The 15840-nt window shown below is 44.3% G+C and overlaps 1 protein-coding gene across 1 annotated transcript; it reads right to left on the bottom strand.

Annotated features, from left to right (window-relative positions):
• Positions 1–7280: 7280 nt before the first annotated feature.
• Positions 7281–11051, bottom strand: LOC119168004 (amine sulfotransferase-like). Its single transcript, XM_037419454.2, has 2 exons — positions 10841–11051; positions 7281–8465 (listed from the first exon to the last, which is right to left on the bottom strand). Exon 2 carries the CDS (start codon positions 8413–8415, stop codon positions 7435–7437), a length of 981 nt encoding a protein of 326 aa, XP_037275351.2. The 5' UTR covers positions 8416–8465; positions 10841–11051; the 3' UTR covers positions 7281–7434.
• Positions 11052–15840: the final 4789 nt, after the last annotated feature.

Genomic DNA, 15840 nt, shown 5'->3' with positions numbered 1-15840 from the left:
GTATGTTGTGGGCTTTGTACCGACCGTGTCCGCTGTGTCCGTTCACTCCAAGAGCGTGGCTTGGCGATGCGCTCGTTCGCCTCGCCGAGACCCCACACTGGCTGCCCAACGTGGAGCTCTTGGAGTGTCGGACGACAGTTCTTGCGGTTCGGTACAGGGATTTTGTTAGAGCCGGAGTAGAGTAGGCCTAGGGGGGACTTCTTTGCTAGCGTCGGTGGTGTGCTTTGTTGAGAAGCGAGGGGATTGGTTTTGTAACGTGTTTCAATTTGTCGGCAGGTTGACTTTCTTTTTTTTTTTGCTCGCAAGTGTTGTTATTTTTTGTTGTTAGTTTTCAAAAACGTTGTTGAATTAGGACGAGAGCCATGCGGTCCGCATCCTGGGGTAAGCAAGGCCTAGAGCACGTGGTTTGTAGGCCAGGCCCGAAGCGAGTGAGTACGGAAGCCTCGTGGGTGGTCCGATTTTCTGTAAATAGCTTCTTCTATCTCTTTGGGCTCAGGGAGCCGGGCGTCGTTGCTGACTTGTATTGCGGCTCGACGCCGGGGCGTCGTGACACCGCCCAGGGCGGGCGAAGCTCCTTATAGCGGCACCCGTTCGTCCCCCGTAGTGTGCAACAAGTATAACATTTTGACCTCCAAGGTGGCCGGTGAGAGACTTCTGTGCGTTGTTGAACAATAAAAAATAGTGCTCAATGTACATGTCAATGGCTGCTAATGGGGAATGAGAGACAGGAGCATTCGGCTTTTAGTTAACGCGCACGCTGCGATCACCATTAGCAGCCATTGGCATGTACATTGAGCACTATCTGACAAGAAAGGGTTGCTACGTTATACTCGCTGGGTGTAACCTCCTTAGCTTTAGAAAGGTTTAGCGAGCGTTGAGCCGCAGTGCCATGAATACAATTAACTTGTATATACCATGAATGAACTCGAGGTGGTTAAAAATGGGAAGTAGATACGAAGCGCTAGCCGTAAGAAAGTAAAAGCCGAATTTTCCGCCTCTCATTTCCCATTAGCAGCCATTGGCATGTACGTTGAGCACTATCTGACTGAAAAAGTTTGCTACGTCATACTCGCTGGGCGTAACCTCCTTGGTTTTCGAAAGGTTTAGCGAGCGTTCGGCCGCACTGTCATGAATACAGTAAACTAGTATATACCATGAACTCGAGGTGGTTAAAGGTGGGAAGTGGACCCGAAGCGCAAGCCGTAAGAAAGTGTGCGTGTGCCACCTCTCGTTTAGTCCTTTGAATGTCCGCTGGATGGCGGTGCTTCTATATGGGGAAGGTATCATGAAAAGATACGACATGGTGGTACTTGGAGTGTTGAATAGATGGACGAACGGACACATAGGCAGATGCATGGATGAACGCATGAACGGACGCAGGGGCGGCTGCTTGAACGAACGCAGGGACAGACGCACGAACAGACGCACGCACGGACGGCCTGATGGACGCATAGACGGTCACACTGACGGACGCATGGACGGACGGAAGCAAGAACGAATGGACGGACGAATTCTTCGCCCCACTCTCCGTCATTCACTCCGTGGATATGCTGCCATTTTTCCTGTGGACATCGTGCGGGCTTGCCTTTGTTTTGAAGCTCAGTGTTTAAAGAAGCAGTAAGACCTGATAATACGGGCAAGCAGAATACTAATCGGTGCACCCGGTGGCAGTAATTTGCTTCGTAAAATTGCGACTAAGAACCGGTGCGGCCATGAAGGACGATGCAAGTGGTGTCGCAAAAGCAAAGCTGCCGTATCCCACAACTATACTACGCAGCAAGGCGAGCGCACGCATCCTATCTGTGACGTCAAAACGATCGCAGCGCTGGCCTCTATAGTGGAGGCCCTAGTGGTCAATAGGACATGGGACGAGAAGGTGTGGAACAATAACCCCTGCTGGCAATTATGTGGTAAATGAAATTCTAACAAATGACAGCTGTCCAAGCAAAATTTATGAAGACTGTGGCCATTAGTGAACACACAATCTCTCGTTAAAGTTCAGACTGTATATTGCGTAATTAATCTGCTGAAAGATGTAGTCTTCAAGGTCTGCAAATCCCAACACGCGTGGGTTTGGGTACACAGACCAATCTATAAGGAACACCAACACAGCGACGGTCACCTCGGCCTAGTGGCATGCCATCAAGTCAGGCTGCCTGGCATTAAAAAACAGTACCCTGCCATGGACATGCTGGTCCGTAGGACCTGGAGAGAGCAAGGCCATATAGCGCACCGACGCATGGAAAATGAACGAAGGATTCACTGCCGGAATGATCTTCCTTTTTTAACGTCAACCTTGCCCAGTTTTAGCCTTCGGGGGTATGACTTCGTCTCGAGAGAACCATTGTGCTGCCCATTGGGCGATAATAGAAACCGGCAAGAACGAAAGAAATCTTGTCTTGCCTAGCGGGATAAGCAAAAGAAGGAGCAAACAGGCTGCTCACCGGAAGTTTGTTTGCTGATGCTGACCGCCCTTAAAAGAGCTAGCCCGCGTGAGTTCTGTGCATCACGAAAATTCAGTTGCTTGTAGCGCGCTGAATTCCGGGAATGACGTCAATGAACAATAAATGGATGCTGATATGCGTAGGCGTGCGCAGGATTTCCCTTCAGGGTAGAAAAAAGGAATATACGGGACTGGTTTTGCACCCTCCCCTCTCGAGTTGCAATGTCCCACTCTATTTCTCCGTGTATAGAAACGACCTAGCGTCCCCTCACCCCTATTTGGTGACCCACCCTGCCCCTCCTGTGCGCACACCAATGCTGATGTGCTGAACGAGTATGGAATTCCTTTTCACTGTATATTTCAGACTTTAGGTGTTGTATGCTATTGGGGATGAAGCCCTAGAGCGACCCACAAGTGTTCCAGTCAGCTGCACACTGGAGACGACTAAGGCAAAAAAATGTGAAGTGTTCCGAAAAATTTTCAAAGGGAAAAAAGCCACCAAAATATCCTTAGCATATGCTAGTTCATTGCTGCTTCTGAAAAGCAAAGCGGAGAAAATTGCCTAGCCTAGTCATAAACTGTCGACGGCTTAATTGCCAGATGGTACGCCGGAACAGTTCTCCTTGTCGACAAGCCATAGCGATTGTCGGGAGCCTAAATGTATGGCGTGTTAGACTGCAAATAGCTACCTTCAGCCACCCTCTCCCTTCCACCTGAGTGAAGAACGAAAGATAAAAAATGCATTTTTCCTGTCTCACGAGACTGGACAGTTTATAAGCAGGGTATTGATAAATTGTCCTGCTGTATTTCAACGTATAAAAAACAAGGTCCTCGGATCGATGCGTAACACAGTAGTATTGTCTAACATAGATGACCTAGCCTCAATGAGAACTGGTGCTCAGATAATGAGGCAGGAAAAAGTAAAGACGACGTTATTTATACTATTTTAAGTTATTGCAGTAAGTGTTATATATATGCGAAGGAAAAAAGTGAATGAAAAGACAACTTGCTGCAAACAAGAACCAAACCTGTAACTTTCGATTCTCTCTGCAGGTTGCAGGTTTAGTTCCGATAAGCAGCAGGTTGTTGTTTCATTTTTTTGCTTTCTTGACATCTGTACATCACAGTTACTGGATTACACTTAAAACAGAATAATTAACGTCTCCCGTAAGTTCTTTGGTGTGTGTGTTTACTGAATTTCGTTAATCCTGTGTCAAAGAAATGGACCTTTGAAACATGATTTTCTTCATTTATGGACATCTTAGTGATTCTAGCAGATGATTGGGAAGACTTTCTGGTTCGGCTTAAATCTGCACTGGATGATCTGTGAGCTGCTGGGGAAAACCTGCAACCAGACAAGTGTGCATTTTGCAGAGATGAACTCGGTTACTTTGGCTTGAAGATCGGGAAAGGTGGCCTGCAGCCAGGTGAGGCGAAGCAACAAGCCACGTTGAGGGTTGGCACGCCATAAGGTGTTCACAGTCACCGCGTATGTTTGGGCCTGACAGTACTGGTTTTTTCCCCCACTATTACCTGGGAGAATAGCGCTTACTTCTAGGGCCATGAAACGCACAAAGTTCACACGAGGAGTTCAGCAACAAGAGGTTTTTGAGCAGCTCCGTAGGGTCTTTACCAACTCCTATTGATAATGTAAGCGAAATCCAAACTGGAGGCAGATGACGGATGGCACAGAGGAGAGGTGGAGGGGAACGAGTGAAGTACAAAATTTTTCATATATATATTAGAGAATGCACTTTTCCAATAGCATGTGCAAGGCAAGAAATTTCTATCTCACCAAATTACTGTATTTTCGGCGAGAACACAACATATCAGCAACTTTCATAAAAAGGAGAAAAATATGCTTCGTGGTCTTTGGCAAGAAAGCTCGAATCATCAGCTTGCGTATGCCATAGCAACGCTTCAAGGAAGTGGAGACATTGAAGGGATTTGAGGGAATAGTGAATTTTCCAGGCTGGTGCACATGCAGATAGTGTCCTTTGCTCTTATTTGATAATTGATTTACGTAATAGATGCGAAACATTGTTTGCCAGCACGCAAGCACTTTTGGAATCTATCTATCTATCTATCTATCTATCTATCTATCTATCTATCTATCTATCTATCTATCTATCTATCTATCTATCTATCTATCTATCTATCTATCTATCTATCTATCTATCTATCTATCTATCTATCTATCTATCTATCTATCTATCTATCTATCTATCTATCTATCTATCTATCTATCTATCTATCTATCTATCTATCTATCTATCTATCTATTTATCTATCTATCTATCTATCTATCTATCTATCTATCTATCTATCTATCTATCTATCTATCTATCTATCTATCTATCTATCTATCTATCTATCTATCTATCTATCTATCTATCTATCTATCTATCTATCTATCTATCTATCTATCTATCTATCTATCTATCTATCTATCTATCTATCTATCTATCTATATATATATTTGCCTTGGTGCTCTCATGATCACCTCCTTCGATGGGGGTACAAAATAATTAGTACGGAATTTTAAGATGGTTTGACGAGTACTACTTACTGGTCATGGCATGAATAATGTCACAAATACTTCGCGTACATCGTCAAACACTTTCCGCCAGACAGTAGCACATACCATCGGGTGGGCATGTGCCACTGGTCCGCGGGTGTGTGGCTGTAACGAGCTGTATATCGAGAGACAAAGCTATAAACTAAACGCTCGTGTTTGCGGGAAAAGAACCACGATGACATAACTGTTATCGGTACAACAACGAGGCCGTTTATGCATGAAAAAAAAACCGATGTATTTACAGAGGATGATGGAACTCTACTGCTGGTTAGGAAAAGAAAACATGCACTAAGAGTTAAGAAGTGCCAAAAACCGAATGAAGCAAGGAGCGAGTACAGCGGGGGCAGCGCGGTGGCCAAGTCGCGGAAAAGTGCTGACGGCTCAACGACGCTGAGTGAGGCTCTCGATGCTTGGGTAGCACCGGGGTTGCACTGCCAGCCACGGTCAGTGACCATGCTCACCATCGGGGTGGTTTACCTCGAACGCGCATGGCTCCTGCCACGCTGTGCATGAATGCTGGCTGAGGCTCACGGTGGTATAGACGCGTGGCTCGCCTGGCGGGAATGTCCTGACGACTTAGAAGTATGGCGGCTTAGGCTAGTTGGTATGACATGACGATAGTTGTAGCACGAGAACAGAACGACGACAAAGAGACAAAGTGTCTATCGTGTCCTTCTTGTCTCTTTGTCGTCGTTCTGTTCTCGCGCTATAACTATCGTCCTGGCGACGTTTCAACCAAGCCATGCCCAAGGTGGGCGGAAGGCTGGTTTGGCCCCAGGTACGTGGGCAGCTGGTTCGGTCACAGGTGCTTGGACGGCTGGCTTGGCCCCAGGTGGAAACCTGCTGTTACCTCGAGTCCGAAATCCAACCGGTCTCTGCTCCCGCGCCCTGGTTCTTCGATCGGCAGCAACTTTGTTTTGTTTTGTTTTGTTTCCCTGGGATGTTGGCTCATACCCACTCAGGGGGATTGGCCAAGAAAGTGTAGTGCAGTTTTTCTGTGATCATTTTAACTATGTGTAATGAATTGGTATTATAATAAGACTAATGTAAAAATAAAAACAACATAAAAAGAGCAAACGAAAAAAAATCAAGTTAAGCAATTTTGAGATTTGAGGTGTTATGATTACCACTCAGCTGCGTTTACTTGACTCTGCCCTGGGGAGTAATAAATAATTTTTTTGATCGAAGATCACAAAGGTATACGCTTGGTTGCCTGAATATAATCGCAAACGGCATTGAAAGCACCCCTGTGGCAATCTCCCAAAACTGAGGCACCAAAGCTTAGGCACCAAGCATAATAAATGTACGCATAAAGTTGGTTCTGTACACATGTTTTTGTTTGTTGTGGAGGTGCTCACTATCGGTTTGGATTTTGTGAGTTGTCATGAATGCCAACTAGGTCGGCCCTATGGAGCTTTGGTTTCAGTTTATTCCGCTTATTTAAACTGAAATAGCATTGCCCCTGAAGAGACTCACTGTGGCAATTTTGACTCGACGAACGCGCAGTATAAATATCATGATCCCAGTAGACATCTAACACCAGCATTTTACGTGGCCGTCAAGTATTCTACCACAGAGCCACGCCAGGTTTCGCAACTTGTTTTCAAGTAGACCGTATACTGTTCGTGAAACGTTAATTGTGATTGCAGTGCTGGCTATTCAATCTTATAAGCAGTACCACGTGCTCCTATCATACAGCCTCCATGACAACTGTAGTTAAGTTCCGTGCACTGAAGCTCAGTTATCTAGCAGTGTCCAAAGCCGCCATCCTCGATGGCACAAGCGCTACATATCAGCTTACCGCATCTGGTATTGCTAATACCCATGTTGCTGTTGGCATTGTCATGCAACAATAAACATGTGACTGCTCAACATATATCTGTGCACACAACATTTGCGCATATCATCGGCATCATTACAGAACCTTTCACTTCATAAAAAATTACAACAAACTCGTTTTCGCTCGACATTTTTCACATGGCACCAATTCCCAAAGCACCTAAGATCTACTGAAGTTTTTTTTCTTACCAACTGAATACTCTCTAGCTTTTTTTTAACAAACTAATAGAAATCGCATATTCATTCTCTACAATACATTGCAGAGGAATGGCGTATAATGAATGACTTAATTTTTTTGTGATATGAGTCCTGTAAAACAGCTTAACTGAGGGGTTGTTTTTGAAAGAGATCGTGTATGCACCTTATAAGTGCCACAGATTTGTGCGAAGTGACCAGAAGAAACTAAATTATAGCAAAAAATATTTTTGCGACCGGGCTTTTTATTCATTATTAACACAGTACACATTGTGCGTTACTACCAAATAAGGTTGCGTGGCTAAAAATCACTTCACACCGGACCACTACCACTGTTACAAACTCCTTTCTCTTTTTTACGGCAGCGCTAAGATGTAAATTAATTGACGGGAATTTCCGGCCAAAGGCTCATTACGTCACTTCCAGCTGTCTTAGAAGCAATGTACCGCTTCATCTTAGCAACGTGATCATCCCTGAAATGCTTTTTCCAATCACCTACGACACCCTTTCTAGCGAAGTCTCCCTTCATGGGTTTTGCAAAGTATGCCTTGAAGGCCTCGAAACCCTTCACCAAAGCCGGGTGCCACTCTTTAATTCTCGAAGACAGGTCAGTTTTATCAGAAACCTGTTGGTCAACAGAGCCAACTTTCGTCTTGACGGCGTCGTACTTAGAATTCAGGGAATCTTTCATATTTTCGAACGATACGGCGTTTATGATTTTTTTCAGCAGGGCTTCGTCATCACGCAGTTTGGCTCCATAAGCATCGCCCATGAACTCAGCAACGCGAAGTATCGAAGCCCTCGGGTCACGCTTGATTTGCTCGAAGGTGAGGAAGAGGACGTTAGGGTCGTGGCGATGCTCGTACCACGACAAAAGGTGGTCGAAGTAGTTCCCGAAGTCCACTTTACCGTCGACGAACTTGTCGAGGAAGTCATCGAACGTGCCGTCCTCGTAGTGGTACATGGCGAAGTTCTTGGTATGGTGGTAGAAGGACACGCAGCAGTCATACGGGTTTCGAGCAACGTAAATGTACTTGGCGTCGGGCGAGTAAGGATTTAGCCAGAAGGGCAGGTGAGTCTTGAACGCTCCGGGCTTGAGGGAGTGGGTGGCGGCGTCGGCTCCTTGGATCTCGAGAAAGGGCAGGCGCAGCACAGCGTCCGTCTTGTCTTCAGGTATGTTGCCGTCGGTAAGGATGTTGTAGACGATCTGCTGCATCCATGAGGTGCCGCACTTGGGATACGTTACGATGAACAGGTCTCCTGGTCGTGGCTCGTAAGCGATGGTTGATCGCACGGCGTCTTCTGGAAAAGCCTTGCCGATGTAAAGACCCTCAATGTACGTGAAAGCGTCGGTTGCCATCTTAATATTTCGAAGGACCACTCGTATAGGGTACCCTGCTGCCTGGAAACCTGCGAATTAAGGGATGTGCAGAGAAGTTTTATAGGGTTATCGGACGTACACAGGAAGATCAGCAAGTCTGCTAATAGGGGCATGCAGAAAAATCTCCAAATTAGAGTAAATTCAACAATCTATAGAGAAGTGACTGTGGAATGCATGAATGCTTTTTTGAGAAGACTCCCTAGTTCTTCTTAAATAGGGTTTCCTCACGGAAGAAATAAAGCCAGATGCTTGCGAATACAAAAGTAGCGTACTTTTTCTCCAGGAAGGACATACTTGCGAAATATTTTTATGAGTAATGTGTGAAATAAGTTTAACGGGTCAGCAAGCTTGCGAATTTAAACACACTGCAGTGCGGCTGACACCAAAACAAGATATAACTTAAGGAGAAGATGGTTACTGGGAGTCATGACGAAAAGAATAGTTGAACATGGAATGTCCCTCTAAAACGGTCTCTGTTCAACATTTTTTTCTAGTTCTGCAGGCTTCATCCTAGCTCATATTTGTTGGTGAACACAGTGAATGTCATATGCTTCCATTGAAACAAGCCCCGCTGAAAAGAAGACGGGGCCTATAGAAACTAAAGACGAGGTGGCTTCGCACCGTGATGCACAAGTTTTAACATAACTTTGCTCAAAGGTGGATCTCCGTGTGTGGAGATTTGAGGGCGGGATGTATTGCAAATCATGTTCATAATTGTGCATCTTGCAGCGTCAACGTTGCTAACTCACTTACTCACTTCCATTCTCATGTAATCATGTATATGCGGGGCAGATGATGTGGTGCTTCGGTGTAAAATTAAGAGAGCACTGTTATTCTACGAAAGGGCTAGTGGGCGCTAATTTTTATTTGTGTCTGGCAAGACGCATCTTAGCGACTTAGTACAGCAGGCGACTCTAACGTTGGGACAGCCAGGCGAAGCCCATCGGCCACTGCGCGGGCCTCGCGGACGGCCCAAAGTTGGTCGGACAGGTGGGAGCTACGAAGGGGCGACTCCCATGTTGCAGGTGTGGTATAGGGGCTTGATGCATTGTCTTGCAATCTCAGAACATGTGTACAAGCGTGGATACTTGCCCGCATGCAGGGCAAGTGCCATTGGTGAACACCTCGGGATAGAAGGCGTATAGGATCCTCAGGTTAGGGTACGTCCCCGTCTGCTATAGTCAGAGACTGAGGTGCTGGGGACTAATAAGTTTGGGGTGAGGGAGTGGGTACACTCTTCGCGTGAGCTAAATGTACTTTGTGGTTTTGTTGTACGTGCCAGACACAGGCACGTGAGTTCTCATTTATAATTTCTTTGCTTGCAGCCTGGTTAGACAACAATTTTTGGCCTGTCTCTCTTTTGTATAGCCACAGGACCCAAAAGGCGTGATCACTTGTGGAGTTGGTATATATACCTTTAATACACTGCGAGCATGTGTTTGACAGGCGTCGGTGACATTGCACGATAAAAAATACTGTTTTTCAGAATGTCCTAAAGGAGATGGCTGGAGTGTGTTTTGAAACTACCGAGAGCAGGGCTTGGCAAATTTTTTCACGCATGCACTGTACGGTCCTGTGTTTTATGCCTACATCTGGTTTTTTTTTTTGCTGACTGAAAAGACTTAGTTGCGGGTCAGCGCTTATTCTTGTCGATCCTAATGTTTGTTTAATCCCGTTTCTAAGCCCTTTATTGAGATGGGTTTGTGCCAAGTAGCCTAGCCGAGGACATTTCTCCAACGTCAAACGTCTTAAGAAGGTGTGGTGGGCAGAACTATGATTGTAACGCGAACGCTTCTCATCCTAGTAAAACAAAATATAAATAATTTGCGGAAACTTTACACATTATTTATTCGAATCTTATGTAGTGGTTACAGAAAAATGATTTGAGAAAGCTTAAGGAATGGGCCCCTTGAAACAAGTTTTGCTGCTTTTCACATTCAGAGGGTAACCAGATTAACATTGTAAAGAAGAAATTGAAGAAATTTGTGTAACACACAGTTGTCTTAAGAAAAGCCTATCGGTATATCTTGTATTGTTCATCGACTTTCTTTTTGCTGAACCTGAACTACACGCATAGCTTGTTTTTTACCGGTGTCAGGCTGTACAATGTTGATCACGGTTAAGCCCGAACAGTGTTGGCTAACTTGTACAACTGGCGTAAAGGATTCAATCGTGATAAATATTTCAAACCGGATCAAGGCCCACCGATAGTAATCAAAGTGATTGTGTAACACAAGTCTAAGTTTTAGTGAAGTCTCACTGTTGGCAATGATGAAGTGAAGAGAAAAAACAGAACTGGTGAATTATGAAGGCTATTGCCTAAACTTTTCGATGGCTATGATGCACAGAGTAAGCAAATGTACGGCATAAAACAGGATGGTAAGATGTTTTGATAGAAACTCACAAATTTCTAGGCACAGGAACGTGAACCACTGTAGCAGTAGTGATCTTAGGTTTTCCTGAAGAGCTTCCAGAAACGAGTGCACAGCATGAAGCTCAGGCAAGGCCCTCCGTTCAGCGCAAGCAGGCTCATGGCTACTAAGGTTCTTATCAGAAGGGCCCAGCTGTTGTTTTCGAATGTACTTGCCCTATTTCAACCCAATGACCGCTTTGACCGAATTGATATCCGCGGAGAAAGCTGTTTGTTTCAAATGAACCACGGCTCACTTGTGACAATGCCCACTTTAAGTATAGGCTTCCAGTTGAAAGGAAGACATCAATCGAACACGAATACGAGACTATAGCCTTATCATTCATGCGCTCGTGAAAAACAGATTTCAGGAATATGTCTCTTAAGGCATTAATAGCATGGGGGCAGGTGCGTGCTTCGATGCACAAGGATGACGTTGCTGCTGATGGTGCCCTATTTTCTTTTTCAGTGAAGGGTGAACTGAGCCAATGGGTATGACTTTTTCATTTATTTATGTCAGCTCCTGCCAACAGCTGTTGGCGCTTCACGGTAGGTCTCTAACAAATTCAACGGCACAAGTATGATATGCATCTACAGGCTATTACTTTTAAAACTTGACGTGGCAGTGTATATACGCCAAAGTATTTCATGCGAAATGAAGAAAATTAATGTAGTACGAAAGTAATTGTAAACACAAAGGACACATATTTTAGACGACCACAATAGGTAAATTCGTTGCTGCTGCGCCGTTAGGCAAGTTGAAGCCATATTTCAGTAAAACGTGACGAGACATTTGCTAGTTATTTCTAACAAAATGCTCGAAGCTACAATGATAGTGAAAGTGGTTCCGACCAAGATTTCGCTTTAGAAAATAGTTTTTCGTTCTCTTTGTTTGTGATTGTCGTAACTATTTTCTCAGAAATTGGAATAGATTATTCACCACTGCGCTATAATCTTTCTAGGTGCAGGACCCCGAAATGAAATGAAATGAAATGAAAACTTGAAGGTACGATGTAGAGATCAATTTTGCTTACATGTGGTGTAACTTTGCAGCGTGTTACGTTCTCTGTAACATTTGAAGGTGAAAGTCCGCTGCCTAGCACTTGGCAAAAGCCATGGTTGTATTGAAATTCGTGGTTATAGAAGCAGTTTAGCTAATGTACAACCAAATCTTTCTACGCGCCTAAACCAACACTCTCAACATTGGTATGTTTCGAGACCATGCGCTATAACTATGGTTTGGAGACACTGTGTAATTGTTTGCCAAATACTCTAATGAACTTTAAAACTACGTGTGAAAATATGGCACTTTTTCTAATACTTATATTCTGAGTATGCTTCGCTAAATATGTCAATATTTATATTTCCTTGTTGTACACTTTTTCTCCAATGTATAGCATGTGCATTGTTGGTCCAAAGTGCGTCTTGATTTGCCTTGCTTGTACCGTCGTGTTCCGAGAGTGAATCTGTGACATAAGGCGTTGTCAAGCTGTTTCATGCAGCTTTTTTTCTCTGTCTCAACCACTTAATGCAAAACTGTATGTGGCAAACAAACTGAACTCAACTCAGTTCAAAGCATAAATGTTTACCATCATATACTGCATCCTTTCTCACCCTTGCTCCACCGTGGTGGTTTAGAGATTATGGCACCAGACGGCTAAGCCGAAGGCCGTAAGACCACATCGCGGTGGCAGCGGCTGCATTTTCAATGGTGGCGAGCATGTTTCAGGTCCGTTTGCATAGATTTAAGGGCGCGTTATGGAAATCCGGGTGGTCGAAATTTCCGGAGAACTTCACTACGGCGTCTCTCATAATAATATCGGGGTTGCGGGACGTTAAACCACAAATATTAAGATTCTCCACCCTTCGCACCAGTATTGAATCAAGCCTTGGATCTAGTGACATCTAGTCTTGCTCTTTATATGATCTAATCCTGTGCCGGCGCAGCCGTCACGTATAGACGCGATATGCAATCGCAGCAGTTGTGATGTTTTGTGTCGCGCCTTTCTCTCGTTTTCGCCCCGATGGATCACGATCAACCATGCAATAACAGGAAACAGGGGAATAGGTATGAGTAAGGGGTGAAAGTTTGTTGCAGTGCGCCCTTTCCAATTAGGTGAATGCACAGAGCAGACTTCCTGCAATCCTCCCTTCTTAGGAGACTGAGGTTGGCGGCCTCACACCTCCTCATGGCCCCCTAAAGGTGTGAGCTACCAGTCAGCCGAGACAGTGATGGCCTCGTCCACTGATTTTGCTGGTTCCTATGAGCAGGGGTCTGGCCATACATTTTTTTTTCGCGAGGGTGGTGGGCACAAAGGGAGGTTCAGCCAACCATAACTTATATTGCTTCACGTGCTTGCACGAGAGGGCGTGTGTGGCATGTTTTTCAAAGAGCCAAATAAAAAAAATTAAGCTAGGCTCAGTATTGCAAGAACGCAAGCCACGCCTGAGCTTTTTTTAACATTTAAAACGTATTATGTAATGTTGGACAGTTGCCGAATTTGTCGTGAATTAAAAGAAAATTAGCAGATGGGACGTACAGTGGGAATTGACGATATGCGAAGCACAAATGAGGAAGGTTGATATATCACTTCAAAATCAGCACAGCGTTACTAGACGGACGTAAATAATATCGCAAATGAGCTACATATCATGATTATGATGTTTGTGCTAGCATTTGAGTTGGTCATCCATTACGTTCCGTAATACAAAACTTGGTATATTTGAAGCTAGCGAAACGGCCGTGAGCGCACTATGAGCGTAGCATGTAGTAATGTTTTACGAAACGAATGTCATGATTATCATGTTTGGACGAGTCATTTACCATCTTCGTCTAGTCGCGTCACGTGATACCAAATTTGTTTTACGTGAGACTAGCAAACGACCGTGAGCACGGGATGAGCGTAGCACGTAGTCGTCACATATTACTGAATTTTGTATATGTGAAGCTAGTGAAACGTCCGCCAGACGTAAGCGTGCTTGCGGGAGCACGAATTTCAAAGGCTATGCCGCATGTGCTTTAGTTTTTGATATGCTTTAGTTTTGATATGAGCTGCTTTGCGATGTGCGCAGCCGCGTTTGTGACGTAAGCTCCGCATTTTCCCCCACATTTCTTGCGTTAATAAACCAGTTGGTAGTGAGCGTTCTATCATGTCTACTCGTTTCCTGTGTCCCGTCTTTATTTGCGCTCTACTTTTATTTTTATATATTTAGTGAAATGGTCACGAACGCATAATGAGCGTGGCACGTAGTCATGTTCTTACATGATACACATGTCATGATTATCATGGTTGCACCTGCCATATACCTTCGTCATCAATTCACGTTACGTAATACCAGATTTAGTATGTGAAGCTTGCGAAATGACCGCGAGCGAATTATGAGCATGGATTGTGTCATGTTATTACATGACACGCATATTGTCATTTTCACATTAGGGCTTGTCACTTATGTTCGCCATGCCGTCATGTCATACCATACCAGTTTTACAATATGTCATATGATAAAACCACCGCAAAAGCAGCAATACCAGGACATGTAAATGATGACATTATTGGCATAAATGTCATGGTTTTCAGGTTTTGACTAGCCACTTATGCTCGCCATACAGTCATGTTATGCGATACAAATTTTAGTGTAAATACTATTATCGAAACGGCCAGGAGAGCTTAAAGTTGCCGGCGGCTAGATAGGCAGATAGATAGACAGATACGGTCAAAGTCGCCGAAGTTCGCTAAGAAATGCTTCGCATTTAAAAGTGGCTTCGTATAAAAATATCAGGCAGATCTCCCGCCTTGTGGTAATAGCTTTCATGCGCAGATAAGCACTCGGTGAGTAATTGTCAATGTTGCATGTCTTGGCTTCGAACCAATCTTTACGAGGAGGATCGACGTATTTTCGTAAGAGTAGTCGTGCGCACATCGTGGGCTTACCAGGAAGGCTGACTATACTTGTTTTTAAAGCATAAGGCAATGTCTTACGTAACGTCAGCAGTCACTCTAGAGCACAGACGTCAGTATTTCAAAATGACGTGCACTTTACATTGCAATAATGTGCATATCATACGTAACATTTCGTAGCATACTCCTCCGGGTTGGAGTAACGCTTGAACATGACTTGTGAGGTTATAAAAATATAAGGACAATCGTAGTGACGAATACGGCTACAGGTACGGGAACGGCGTAGAAGACGGTTGCGTTTCATGCTTGTGCCTGTTCTACGGAGGCCTCTGACTGCTTGATAGTGCTGCTTTCCTCACCCTCAAACTCTGTATACGCAATTTATAGAATGCGCTTAGTAGTCGAGGTTAGACAACTGTTATATACGACGAACAGACGAGACAACAATCAGTGGCCTCAGCATAACCAGCACGAACATCAACCGCAACAACCGTATTTCTCGTGGTTCTCCTCTACGTAGTCTCCTATACTGTATTTGTCACTTCGGGATGTTTATTGAAGCGCTAAGAAGGTGGAGACAGCACTGGAACAACTATTCACGTTTCGCTAATGTTATCCCAGTCTTAGTGTCTATTTACAATACAGTTTCAAGAAGTGGTGTGGATCTATCGTAGAATACCTGGCTGCCACACAGAACGCTTGAGTTCAATTACTAATCGGATCCTAATTTCATCGAATGCGTGGAATCAGCGCCACCGATGTCGGGTTTTGTTAACGCTTCTGCACTTAAGTTACCAATGCCTCTTCGTGCCGTTACTGGGTAGACGTGAACTGCCATTCACCTGAGGCTCATACCATGGTCAGTCGTATATGAACATGTTCACCATGTGTTTGAAAAAAAAAGTTTATAGCGTATGTGACAGAATTTGCATGGTATCATTGTCATGAAAAGACGGTCGTTTTCGTCTAGTTCTCGCACCCTGTTATAACAGTTTTCGTCTACATGAAATTAAGAAAATAGTTAGACAGATATAAAGATACTAGATAGATAGAACAAAAGATAGATAGATAAATGTCTAGGTAGAAACGCTGAAA

Source organism: Rhipicephalus microplus, chromosome 6 (genome assembly GCF_043290135.1).
Source record: "Rhipicephalus microplus isolate Deutch F79 chromosome 6, USDA_Rmic, whole genome shotgun sequence".
Lineage (NCBI taxonomy): Eukaryota > Metazoa > Arthropoda > Arachnida > Ixodida > Ixodidae > Rhipicephalus > Rhipicephalus microplus.
Note: the sequence above shows the minus strand (reverse complement) of the source record. Positions and strands in the feature narration are given on the sequence as shown.

What these genes read in the sequence shown, in the direction of transcription:
- LOC119168004 (XM_037419454.2), bottom strand. Translation starts at nt 8,415, where the DNA reads ATGGCAACCGACGCTTTCACGTACATTGAGGGTCTTTACATCGGCAAG.